The sequence below is a fragment of the Triturus cristatus genome, chromosome 10 (genome assembly GCF_964204655.1).
Source record: "Triturus cristatus chromosome 10, aTriCri1.1, whole genome shotgun sequence".
Lineage (NCBI taxonomy): Eukaryota > Metazoa > Chordata > Amphibia > Caudata > Salamandridae > Triturus > Triturus cristatus.
The window spans coordinates 67,962,098-67,975,497 of record NC_140593.1 but is presented as its reverse complement, the minus strand read 5'-3'; the positions used below and the strand labels follow the sequence as shown (position 1 = coordinate 67,975,497).

General features: G+C 46.6%; 1 protein-coding gene across 2 annotated transcripts in view; it reads left to right on the top strand.

Moving 5' to 3' along the window:
• The first annotated feature begins 325 nt into the window (after positions 1-325).
• The window catches only part of DAZL (deleted in azoospermia like), an 812,806-nt gene continuing 799,731 nt past the window's right edge, over positions 326-13,400 (top strand). The window contains exon 1 of one of the 2 annotated variants that reach the window (XM_085629945.1): positions 326-467. In XM_085629945.1, coding sequence (XP_085486071.1) covers positions 465-467 — 3 coding nt within the window. In that variant the 5' untranslated portion in view covers positions 326-464. The remainder of the gene's footprint in view (positions 468-13,400) is intronic. The other variant, XM_085629944.1, reaches the window with a different exon arrangement.

Genomic DNA, 13,400 nt, shown 5'->3' with positions numbered 1-13,400 from the left:
AGCACAGCTGCTTCTGCACCCCTTGGCCCAGCTCCGGAGCACAAACCCCTCTTTGAGGGTCCCTCGTTTCTAGCAGACTGCAGGGCCCCGAACGGGTGCAGTCCATTGCCCCGGACCTCCAGAAGCCTTCACCCTCCTCCTCTTGCTGTGTCCCCCCCCCAGGGCCGCGGCATGCTGGGCTCTCCCGGGGGATGTCGACTGTTCCCTCAAGGGCCCTAGACAGCACCGAAACGACGGCGCGCACGCCTCGCTACCAGGCCAGCCTCCCCCGCCAATGGACTCTCCCAGTCACAGTTAGAAAGGGGCGGGGCCGCTGGGCGCGTCCAGTGCGTGGCGCGCAGGGGTGCACAGAGGAGCCGGCGGCCAGCGCCAGTTTGTTTGTTTGTTCAGTTGTGGTTTAGTTTGTGTTCATTCTTAGTTCTGTTTTTTACCGAAAGTTGTCGGCGTTCCAGTTGAGTTTCACAATGGTGAGTACCGCTGCCGCGCGGGGGCGGGAATACTGGGCCCGGCGGGCCCGCGCAGTGACGTATGTATTCGGCGGGAAAGTGGCGACGTAGACTGGTGCGCAGCACACTCTGAGGGGCGGCGGCCCCGGTTAGAATCACGAGTTTGATTTTTGCTTAACGCATCCGATCACGATCGGATGCGTTAAATAACCCAACAATGGTTACGCCGCGACTGGTTAAAACTGTCGGATTTTATCCTACTATGCTTATTTTAAAACACTAAAATCCGCCCGTTATTCCCCAGTAACTCTTTATCGCACCCGAGGAATGAACCCAGGGTACCGTTATTTACCATGTGCGACAGAAAGCACCTTAACTCGTAACCAGGCCATGATTGCGCTGTTATAGGACCAGGTGGTAATGTTTTTTTAAATCGGAAAGTTGGGTTATTGGTTAAAACCGATCGTTTTAAGGAATGTCTTTTCTCGGCCTATAGCCTAATTCAACATGTTAAGTGTGAACATTTATCGTGCTATGCGCGAGGTACAGGATTATACATAACCATTTAAAGAAACACAACATTAAGCTTGGAGTAACAGTTCTTGGCTTGATTTTGTCTGGTGCGCGGGCCGGGTGGGGGACTGCAGAAACAGCGGAGGTTCCGTGGCTTTGTTTTTCTCCATTCTGCCCGTGCCGATCCATTCCGGGTAAAGAGATTTTTAAGTGACGGAAGGAGCGCGTAGGCCTCGTCCTCGGGTGTGGCGCGGACCCATGGATCCCAAAATGGCGGCGGCCCTGATCCGCGCGGTGCGTCTCCCCCCTGCCGTGGAGAGGCCGCCTGCGCGGGGAGGGGCCTCAAGCGGGGAGACTGGAGCGCACATTACCGGCGCGCGCAGCCTCGCGGAGGGTAGCGTGCGCGCCCACGAGAGGCCTCTGAGCGCGTCTCCGGGGGTGCCCGCGCCCGGCCAGCGCTAACTTAAGAAGCCTCACCTTTGTAGAGGGGCGCTTCGACCAGAGCAGCCACGAGGAGAGTAGGGACGAGCACTGTCCTGAGGCGAGAGCTAGAGGGATGCAGGGGTAGAGACCCGTGATCCCTCACGGGAGGCAGGGATATCCGCACACCGCGCAAGGGATCTACTTGTCATGTCTGTGTTCCTTTATACACCTGTTTCAGAGTACTCTTAAGGTGGCTGCAGGCTAAATTAGCCTATTGGCTTGTACTTTCCTGACGTAAAATAACTCGTTCTATTCACTTTATTTAGAACTAAAAGAGTGCAATCATTTCCCCCGTAAAAATATTTTCCCCCCTTATTTGCGTGTCTGATTGACCAAGTGCAGAGAAAATCCTTGCCCTGAACGTTTTGCTAAACTGTTCCTGTGTGCACCAAGTGCTTTCGAGTTTATATATTTTTTTTGTATTGCTGTTTCTGCAAACTAACTGGGCAATTACAGGATAGCAATTATTTTCAGAATACGAGTTTGAGACGGAGACCGCCCCTATCCCAAATAGCCAGCGTCAGAAAACTCCGCGCATATTTAAAAAAAACCCATAGTATGCTGCCACAGAGTTACTAGCACCTACTGCAAATTATACCATGGAAACAAGAACTTATGACTTGTACTCAACGTGTTACGGCTTTAGGGCCACCTCGATCTTAATAATTTACTACTCCAAATTTTATTTGCTATTTTTGGAAGGCCAATGGGGTGGGGCCGAAGGTGATTGGTGCGACGATTTGCAGATGGGTCTATCAAATATTTCTCTAGGATGGGAGGACTTCTAGTAGGTTTGGGTGCCTGGATCGCCTTAAAACCATTCGCTAAAACACAAAATAAACTCATTAATGCTTTCTTTTGGGCATATTATCATGCACCATTAACGCGAATTAATTTACAAACTGCAGTTGTCACTCACTTTCAAACGTCTGTAATACTCCGAAAAGTACAAAAGAGAAGGTAAGGGAGATGATTAACATTTTGGCCTACTTTTAAGGACACAGTGCACCCTACGAGATGTAGTAATTTTCAACATGACCCGTAGATCACCCCCCCCCCCCAGGATGGCCTACAACGTTTTTACTGCACACCAGAGCCCGAACTGAAGTTAATCATCTCTAGAACATGTGGTTGAAGACTTTAAATGCAACTGGCAGATTACTGCTGGAATTCTATTAGTACCTTAGAAGTATGGGAAGTAGTTGACAAAATATATCAAGAATTCAAACCCCCAGGAAGTTCCTATGGATGGGAATGAATAAGTTGGACGTGGCTACAAATAAATTAACTGAAAACGGAAAGGTGTTTTTTTATTTTTATTGTGTACTGTGTGCTCTTTTGAGGACAAGACCTGGAGATTGGATACTTGTGGCCCTTTTAATTGCTCATAATTAATACATATAGTGTGGTGTTTCAGTTCAACTTCGACACAATACGTTTTTAAATTTATTGTCTACTCCTGTGTTCTGTCAGCTGTAATTTAATGGCAACTGGAAAATGTGGCCGAACTGTAAACTGAAGGCGGGGGTCACTGGACTTGTGTGCCCCAAGAAGAACCAAATTATGTCAGGGTTGACAAAATTAGGCAACAGGAAATTGAAAATTATATGGCAAAATGCAACACTGTAGCAGAAATCATTTCTAATTTTAACATTATTAATACTGTCTGAGGTAAGGTACACCTTGTTAGTATAACAGCTGCATACAACTATCAGAATCTGAAAGGTGACAAGCTAATCTTTGCAACAAATCTATTCCTGTGTGTACCTAGATCTGGTACTGTTTATTTTTAATCCATTTGAAATTGAAACATTTTGATTTGGGGTAGGAGAGGAAAATTATGCAGCATAAAATGGATTATGACGCAAATCAATAATTAGGCAGAGCACAGTTGAATCCACAGAAACCCATAATTCCAGGCTCCCTGACAAAAAAATTACATTAACTAAAGTTCATGGTAGACCTTCTTTCTAGCGAGTATCCTAAGCAAAAATTCCCAAAATGTCTTTTCATAACACAAATCTATGTTAACCTGTTAAGTGCAGCCAATGGCTGCTCTTCCTTTCCGCTGCCTGTCGGTCATTGGCCAACAGTAAGAAGGTATTATATAAAGGCCTCTCTCTCTTCTGCTCTGCTCCCCAGGGATTCCTTTATTGTATTTTTACCACTGACTGCTTGGGATCAGCTTCTCGAACAGCCGGAGTGGTTTTTTGTTGTTAACTGTAATGACGATCATTTCAGTAAAGTGAAAGGAAAACAAGCTGATGGGCTTGTTTTACTTTCAGTGTGGGCGGGTGGGGGGGAGAGACATCCCCCAGGGCCTCTAAATATTTCAATGTTTCTGCCCCCAACTCCTCCGGGCAGATGGGGCAATTATCCCTGATTTGCCCCCAGGTTGCAGAAAGCCCATTAGACACCAGGGAAAGTAAAAAAAAAAAAAATAGTATAGGGATGGGGGCTTCTCACCATGGCAATGTTTCCACCCAAGTAAAAGTGGCATCAGTCTTTATGCCCCCTCTGTCCGTGGGTTTGATTGCCCCCAATGTGGCATGGCCATGCTTCCATCCAAGTAAATGTGGCGTCAGTCTTTCTGAACCCCCTCCGGTGGGGGGGATTACCCCCAATCTGCCCCATTGATAGGGGGCAAAAGCCCACTAGACTGGGGAAACTAAAAATAAACATATAAATCTTTCTGCCCCCACCCCCTCGGGGTTTGGTAATTACAGTCCCCCAAGAAAGCCCACTAAAGAGATTTTTTTAAAAGAAATATAAGGGTGGGGGCTTCCAACCATGACCATGCCCCCACCGCAAATAAACGTGGCAAAAGTCTTACTGGTGCTCCTGGGGTGACAGGTGGATGGGGGAGATTACTCCCTCCACCACCCCTGGTGGGGCAGTTGGAGAGCAGTAAATTCACTAGGCACCAGGGAATAAAAAAATACATTTATAAGGGGGGGGGCTGCCCATCATGGGGTTGGCCATGCTGCCACCATACCTGTCTGCCTCCAATTTCCCCCTCTCCCAGTGTGAGGGGTTAGAAAACCCACTATACTCCAGGGATTAAAAAAAATATATACAGGTGGGGCTGCCTGGCATGGCCATGACCCCATCCGAAAAACAAGGCTGTGGGGGTAGAAAGCCCACTAGACGCTAGGGATTGCCTTCAAGCAATGTTTTTTTTTGGGGGGGGAAAGGGTGGTGGCCGTGGGCTTGGGACGTGCCTCCATACCCTGGAACCCAATAGACTTTGTTCTTCCTCAATAGTGAAATTCACCCCCAGTCTGCCCCCACCTGTGGGGAAGAGGGGGAGAAAGCACACTGGGCACCAGAGATTTCAAAATAGAGACAAAACAAGCAAAAGGATGGTGCAGCCTACCCTGGCATCGAGCCATACCCCTGCCCCAGTAGAGTCAATAGTGGCTCTCAGACCCCTTGGGTGTAGATAGGAGGCTTGTCCCAATTTGTGTGGTTGCTCTAAATCTGCCCCCTGAGAGTGTAGAACGCTCACTAAACACCAGGAATTATGTATTTGATGAAAATGAAAGGGGTACGGCGGGCATTGCACTTTTGAATCAATCAATCGGGGATTTGTGAAGCGCATTACTCACCCGTGAGGGGCTCAAGGTGCGAGTGGGGTTTTCGAGCAAGTCAGTCTGATCCGAAGAGCCAGGTCTTGAGGCTCTTCCTGAATCCTAGCAGTGTGGGGGTTCGTCTAATGCTGAGGGGGAGGTTGTTCCAGGTCATGGCAGTGATGTAGGAGAAGTCTCTTCCTCCCGCTCTGACTCTGCGTATGCGAGGGATTTCGGCCAGGGCAAGGTCGGGGGAGCGGAGGTTTCTCTTGGGTGTGTAGAAAGTGATTCTTTCGTTGAGTTATTGGGGTTTGGTGGTGTGGAGGGATTTGTAGGCATGAGTGAGCAGCTTGAAAGTCACTCTCTTTTAGACGGGGAGCCAGTGGAGGTCTTGTAGGTGCTGGGTGATGTCTTGTGGAATGCAGAGTATGAGTCTGGCTGCGGTGTCCTGGATGGTCTGGAGTTTGAGGAGTAGAGATTTGTTGATTCCGGTGTAGAGGACGTTTCCTTAGTCCAGTCTGCTGGTTATGAGTGTGTAGGTGACGATCTTTCTGGATTTGGGGGGATCCATTTGAAGGTCTTGTGGAGAATGCGGAGGGTATTGAAGCACATGGAAGATACTGCGTTGATCTGTCGGTTCATGGTGAGGGAGGAGTCTAGTATGATGCCGAGGTTGTGGGAATCGTCTGTGGGTGTCGGAGGGTTGCTGAGGGCGGTGGGCCAGGTCTAGTACCTTGAAAAATCTCCTCGACCTAACTTCACCCTACTTGACCTCCGTCTCTGAATGCGGAGCAAATGTGACAAGTTAACAAGATTTAAAGGCATCTTTATTGCTCATTAGCTTTGTGAGCAATAAAAATGCCTTTAAATCTTGTTAACTTGTCACATTAGCTCAGTTTTTAAAGACAGAGGATAAAAGTTAGTTTGTTGTCCTACTCGCCAGAAAGGGCGAGTAGGACCTAAATATAGCTCGTTCTCATTAATTCTACCTCGCAAATTCAAGTGGATTTGTTGAGCCCTGGTTGTCCTACGCGGTGGGGTGGATCCGAGGACTTCTGTTTACTCCGAGTTGAGATTCAGGCAGCTTCTGCTCATCTAGAATGCGACGTCCTTCATTCCTTCCTGGAAACTGTGTCTGGTGATGTCGGGTTCCTTGGTGTGGGAGAGGATGAGCTGGGTATCGTCTTGGTAGGATACTATGCTGAGTCTGTGTTTCCCGATAATGGTAGAGAGGGGGGCCACGTAGATGTTAAAGAGTGTGGGGCTGAGTGAGGATCCTTGGGGTACTCCGCAGCTGATCTCAGTGGGTTCGGAGAAGAAGGGCGAGTTTTATTCTTTGAGTTCAGCCGGTGAGGAAGGAGCGGATCCAGTCTAGGACCGTTCCCTGTATGCCGGCGTTGTGGAGTCTGGCGGCTAGTGTGCGGTGGAAGACTGTGTCGAAGGCTGCTGAGAGGTCTGGTAGACTGAGAGCTGCCGTATGGCCTTGGTCGAGGAGAGTGCGGATGTCGTCCGTGGTGGCTAGGAGGGTGGTGTCCGTACTGTGGTTGCTGCAGAATCCGGATCGGGAAGTGTCGATAATAAAGTTGGATTCTATGAAGTTTGTGAGCTGGTTGTTGACTATCTTCTCGGTGACTTTGACTGCGAAGGGGAGGAGAGAGATGGGTCTGTAGTTCTTAAGGTCCATCGTGTCTGCGGAGGGCTTCTTGATGAGGGGTTTGACTTCTGCGCATTTCCGGTTGTCGTGGAATGTGCCTGTTTTGAGGGGTGCAGGTGATTGTACGTCATGGCGTACAATCTATGGCGGAGGCAGCTCTGTGGAAGATGTGCAGCAGGCAGGGCTTTGTGGGGGCTCCTGAGTGTATGCTCCTCATGGTGTTTGCGGTGTCTTCTGTGGTGACAGGGGTCCAGGCGGTGAGGGTAGGCTGGGTGGCGTTGTGGTGGTAGGTGTAGTGTCGGTGCCTTGGTTCTGTTCATTGAAGTCGCAGAGAGTCCTGATCTTGTGATGGAAGTAGGAGCCGAGTTTGTTGCAGAGGTCCTGGGAGGGAGGGACTTCGGAAGTTTCGCTGGGGGGTTTGGTGAATTCTTGTATGATGCTGAAGAGTTCCTTAGAGTTGCAGGAGTTGGAGAGGATTCTGTCCTGGATAAAGTTCCTCTTCGTGGACCTGATGAGTTGGTGGCGTTCTGTCATGGCTGTCTTGCAGGTCGTACGAGCTTCTGAAGTTTTGCTGTTTGGCAGTGCTTTCTTGAGTCGCTGGCTTTTGTGCTTGGATTCCCTGAGGTCCGTGGTCATACACCAACCTGAAAAGGGACTGACCAGTTTTTCTCCTCAAACCTTGATTAAAAACACACATTTTCCTCACATTTCTGTGGAAACAACTTCTGAAATCTACGGAGAGGCTCATATTTCCTCCCACACAGCATTTCCCTAAGTCTCACGATAAAAATGGTACCTCACTTGTGTGGGTGGGAAACGAGACCGTGACTAAAAAAAGGCCCTAAAGCGCAACCTCGAGAGATCGGCGATAAAGGTACCTGCAGTATTCGGAGCAGTGTGCAGCTGCCACCCATGGAAACCTGCCAACCACAGACATTTTTTTAAACTAGACAACCAGAGGATTCCAAGGTGGTGTGCCTTGTATGGATCTCTTGAGGTTTTCCTACCCACAATGTCCTCCAAACCTCAGTTTGCCTGAATTCATGCATTTTCATTACATTTCTGTGATGTAGCTTCGGAATCCACAAAATTCCTACACACCTATCATTGCCCCACCTGTGCTGATAAAAATGCTGCACAACTTGTGTGGCTGGGCCAAGTGCCCGCAAGAAGAACTGATCAAACCAAAGTAAATGGTGGGAAATTTGTGGTTTCCCACAGATTCCAGAAGTTTCCAACACAGAAATGTGATGAAAATGTGTTTCTTTTCTTTGTTTTTTTCCCCGAAGTTTGAGGTTTGAAATGATTTCTGTGTAAAATTACCTAGTTCATCATGCCAAACCCTTTCCAATGGTAAAGGGGGTTCTGGCATAACTCTATTAGAAATGCCTCTTATAGAATATGGACATTTCTAGACATTTCTATGGTATAAGAGTCTTGTGTGCCGTTGTGCCTTGCTCCGGTAGACACCAAGGGTCGGGATAGCCCATCTGTGCATACCCCTGCGACAGTCCTAAACCATGTGCATACCACTAGAACGACAGACCTCTGCCATTTGAGTGCTGAATGGGATGTATGGGAGGGAGGTTTTGACACCGCCTCTGGGGCTGGATCATGGCCCCACGAAAGTTCTACATTCCACCGCCTAGATTTTAGGGTAGACATCTGTGGTTCAAAGGGAAACCAGTTAAACCACCCCTGACTTCAAAGACATACATCAGTATAATTACGACGGCCATCCTTCTGCAAAGGGTGAGATACGATTGTAGGGACCGGCGAACCCGGACTGCGTGGTGCACATTGCAAGATGACTCTGTGTACATAGAGGATTACTGCCCGTGAAGGGTACCACGTGCAATTTCTGAATAGTGGCCCACCAGGGCCTAAGACCTGCTGATGTGTGGTGCCCCGAAGTGTGCTGTCAGTGGGCCTTCTGTTCTCCCGGAGATCTCAGGGACATCAAAAATCTCCTGCGAAGGTCCTACATCATTTACCTGTGACATCTGGAGAGCGGTGCCCTCCTGTAACGCCCTGAACGTCTCAGGATCGTTTAACAGACACGATAATGAGAACGCAACCACTTGTGAAGGTTTAGTTATTTTAATGAAGGCAAAAACAATACAAGGAATAAACAAAGGTTATAGTCACTGGAATCCTCCAGGCTAAGTACGTTACCAGCCCACAGCACGGATGGTCCTAACCGTCCTCTGCATATACGCCGATCCCGGCGTATGCCAACAGAGGGCAGAAATGAAATGGCCGACAACGCCAATCGGTAGGCTGTGAGGGGCACGAAGAGTGTTGGGGAGAATCGAGGAGTCAGGGAAACACCCAGCCGGGGTCTCTACCTGAAGGGAGCAGCCGCTCAACCTCTTCCTCAGACTGCACCGGGACGCGGATTCACCTCCTGGTGATGCGTCACCGATACCCCAATCACAAGCAAAGAAGACTGAACCGAGAGCAGCTCGATCGATCCTGTGGACTTCCGAGTCTGTAACGCGGCAAACACCTCCTGGTGTGCGTTACAGCTGGCAGTCCCTGTATCTCTGGTCGGGCTGGGAGTTACGACTCCAACCAGCAAAAGCGCCACTGCGCTTTGACTCAGCCGAGTCAAAAAAGCGAAGCTCAATGGTTATCCGGTAGAGCTTCCGGGTCCTTCACAGGTGACGATGGGGCAAGACACGGCCCAGGGAGTAACGACTCGACCTACCTCCGTTCTTGCCTTACTGGAGCACCACTCCGGAACACTGCTCTTCACTAAGCAGGTACGTCGGTGTAAACACAATATCCGACAGCGTTGGACCTCCCGGTTCCTCCCTTTATAGGGCGTGTTTTCCTTGAGTTATGTAACAGCTCTCCTGTTTACATAAGGGCGTGTTTTCCTTGAGTTATGTAACAGCTCTCCTGTTTACATAAGGGCGTGTTTTCCTTGAGTTATGTAACAGCTCTCCTGTTTACATAACCTCTCAACCGCTAAGCATCCTGGGAGATGTAGTCTGTTTTCGCTGGTTACCGTTTTCCTCCCCTCGCATGACAGGAATTCTTGACACCTCCCAAGTGCCCATGTAGGCTACCGAATCCCAACAGGTATCGCAGTGTGAGCGTGGAATTAAGAATTGTGCCTGGATTCTGGATTGTATAGTCTGAGCCCCAGAAATCTTGCCAGCATCTAAGACATGTGGTTGACATGACCCTAAGTTGCGATCCCCTCAGGAACAGATGACTTGTCCCAAATCCACTCCACCACTGCTCGCAACAAATTCTACTAATCTGTCACGAACACCAGCGAGGGGGGAAAGGGGAAGTGGAAGAGAAGAAAAAAGAGATTGCCTCAATCGTCTGGTGCATCTCCTCCTACTTTCTTTACTTACACCTAAGAAATGGCATTAAAAGATTTTAACATAAGCACTCCTTAAATTTATCTCCAAATTTAATCACAACTTGTACTAATGTTAATTTTTACCTATTTGATATTGAGGTTTTGCCACTCTATTTTGTTAATAGTTTATTTTTATATACCTAGTAATGTCTGTAGATAATTGACATGCGATTTCCCAATACTATGGTAGCAATAGATATGATGTTCTTAAATGGTCTGGAAGGACTCATTCGATCTTGATCATAGTTTTCAACAGTTCTGTATTTTTTGTAGTAATCTTGTTACTCTCTGGGTTCCTTTGAGAAAAGTTCTGGAAGATTCTTTATGACGAGCTATGTTGTTGCTATATATATATATATATATATATATATATATATATATATTTTTTTTATTTTTACAAGAGTTTTATATAGCGCGAACTTGACCCGAATCGGGTATCCGAGCGCTTTACATAGCACCAGTTGCATTACATGAGGACGCATTCATTTTTGTTGGGCATGGAGAGATTAAGTAATTTGCCCAGAATCACAGGATGTTCAGCGTCGTTGCCGAGACTCGTGCCCAGTTCCCCAGATTCGAGGTCGACCGCCCTAGCCGTTAGGCCAACTCCTCTCCCCTAAATAAATAATAAAATATATATAATATACGATTATGAAACGGGAAGAATTTTCACGTTTGCCCGCAAATATGATACAGCAAAAAGACAGGCTCTGGTTTCCAAAACTCCTGTAATACCTGTACAAAGTACATCTAGTACCATAATGTCAGATGTTGAAATCAGCTCGGCAGCCAGTAGTACTGACTCGGAGGATCTAGCACTACTAATCAAACTCATATGCCGATAAAATATTCTCCTTCAGAAGAATTGTTTTTAATTGTTTTTTTTTAATAGAGGACCGGCGCCACACTCTTCAGCCGCGGACACAACAACAACAGAAGAAAAACGCGGCAGGGACAACAAGCGGCGCAGACAAAGGAGACTATGCAGGAGGCAGGTAAAAGAAATGGTGAGCGATCCCACATCAACCACAGTTCCTGATAACACGGTGGTTAATCTAACGGACACAGTGCTCACAAAAGCGGAATCCCAACTGTTGTCGCTAGGTCTGTCATTCTGTCCGAAATTCTTTCAACTATGTACAAACCCGCATAGACATTTTCAAATTTATACGGAAGCTCAAATTGAAAAAGCATTTAAAACTCAACAAAGCACAAGATCAGGCAGGAGATATAACCAACTTAACGCGCCCCACCAGATACCAGCATTTTGAGAACAATACATGCTCTTTCCACAAATGATGAACACCGTGTTGGATCCACACGAGGATTTATCATCCATGGGCATAAGGAGTAACTTTAAACCACCCTCAACGTTCATACCACTCATGCCAAAAGACGCTATCGATACATTCAATGATGTTGTAATTGAAGAGTTGAAAACGCTGCAGTGTATTACATCTGGCAAGCAAAAAAGATATAGATATATGGAAAAACAATATGCAAAATTGATGAAAAAACTAAGAAGCAACTCTAACCTGATTATCAACAAAGCGGACAAGGGGGGAAACATTGTCATTTGGCCTCGCACTTTATACATGGAAGAGGCAGAACGACACCTAAGCGATAATTTCTGCTACAGGAAAGGCACGTTCAATGACATTAAATGCCTTAAAGAGACTGTTTTTAAAGAATTGAGTCAATGGAAAAGGGAAGGGTTGCTGAGCAAGCAGGAACACAACTTCTTAAAGAATGATTTTCCAGTCACACCCACCCTTTATTTCATTCCGAAAATCCATAAACCGACTATGGCAGTACCAGGTCATCCCATTATCTCGGCCCAACGTAGTCTCCTGGAACCACTCTCAAAGTATGTGGATCATTAACTTTACGAATCAGTAGAGAACCTCCCTTCCTACATCAAGGATACAGGTCATTTTTTGTCCAAACTAAAAGATGTAAAATGGGAAGAGGACTATGTATTAATGGTTATGGACATATGTACCCTTTATACGAGTATTCATCATGCAGATGGATTAAAAGCAGTGAAGTATTTTTTGGATAAACGTAGCATTAACTATCGCCAGCATAATGTTATGATTCTGAAAATGATACAACTCTGTTTGGAAAATAACTACTTCCTGTTTAACAAAGAGATCTTTCAGCAGCTGAGGGGTGTCGCCATGGGGGCATGTTTCTCCCCAACCTATGCTTGTTTACATGTTGGGTGGTGGGAGGAACATGTCCTCAGGGCCACCCACAAGTTGCTGTTTGACTCCAATGTGGTAGAATTCTGGAGGTTTATAGATGACCTTTGCATGATTTGGAAAGGCACACCAGAATCAGCTAGGGATTTTGTAAAAACCATCAACAATAACTATTTAAATTTACAATTCACTGCAGACATCAGTAAATCCGATGTCCAATTCCTAGACGTTGAAATTTATATCAGTAACAGTAAACTCCAAACCAGATTACATAGAAAGAAAACGTCGGGAAATGCAATTCTGCATGCTAGTAGCGCTCACCCTGGTCATCTCATTAGGAGTATACCATATGGAGAATTTCTGAGAATGCGCAGAATTTGCAGTTCTGATATTGATTTAGAGGAATGCCAAACTGAGGCCCAAATGAGTTTTCTTGCATGTGGATACCGTCCAAAAGAGCTGGAGCAGTCCAAAATTAGGGATAATAGCCACATGAGAGAAGAGTGTTTAGACACCACTACTAAATCAAGAAACAAAGAAGTGGCAAGCAACAGCCTTGATCCCCAAACAAGTCAAGAGCAGATCAGACTTATAACTACTTTTAGTATGGAAGTAAAGAAAGTTAGGGGGATCATAAATAAACATTGGCCAATATTAAAAACAGACATAACTTTAGCTCAGCTTCTACCTGAAATGCCACTTATCGCTTTCAGAAGGGCTCCCTCAATGAGGGATGCCCTAGTTAAATCCAGTCCTGAGGTGATAACCTCTAAAAATTGGCTATCAACTAAGACAGGTTTTCACAAATGCATATCCTGCAGGGCCTGTAAATTTGGCATTAACACCACAGAATATTGGAGTGTGTTTGATCCTGGCGCCGTTAAAATCCTAGGCCTGTTTACCTGCCGCACAGAATATGCAGTAAACGTTTTAGAATGCACCTGTATAATTAAATATGTCGGGAGTACCACATCACAGGCATTCTATAGTATTCTGCAACTTCTGTGGGCAATAGTCAATTCTGACGAAAGCTATCCTGTGGCTCGTCATTTCAAATTGGTACACAACAAAAATTTGAATGACTTGCGTTACTTCGTCATTGACTCTGTACCCAAAAATCTGAGAGGGGGTAACGGAGAAAAACAACTGAGG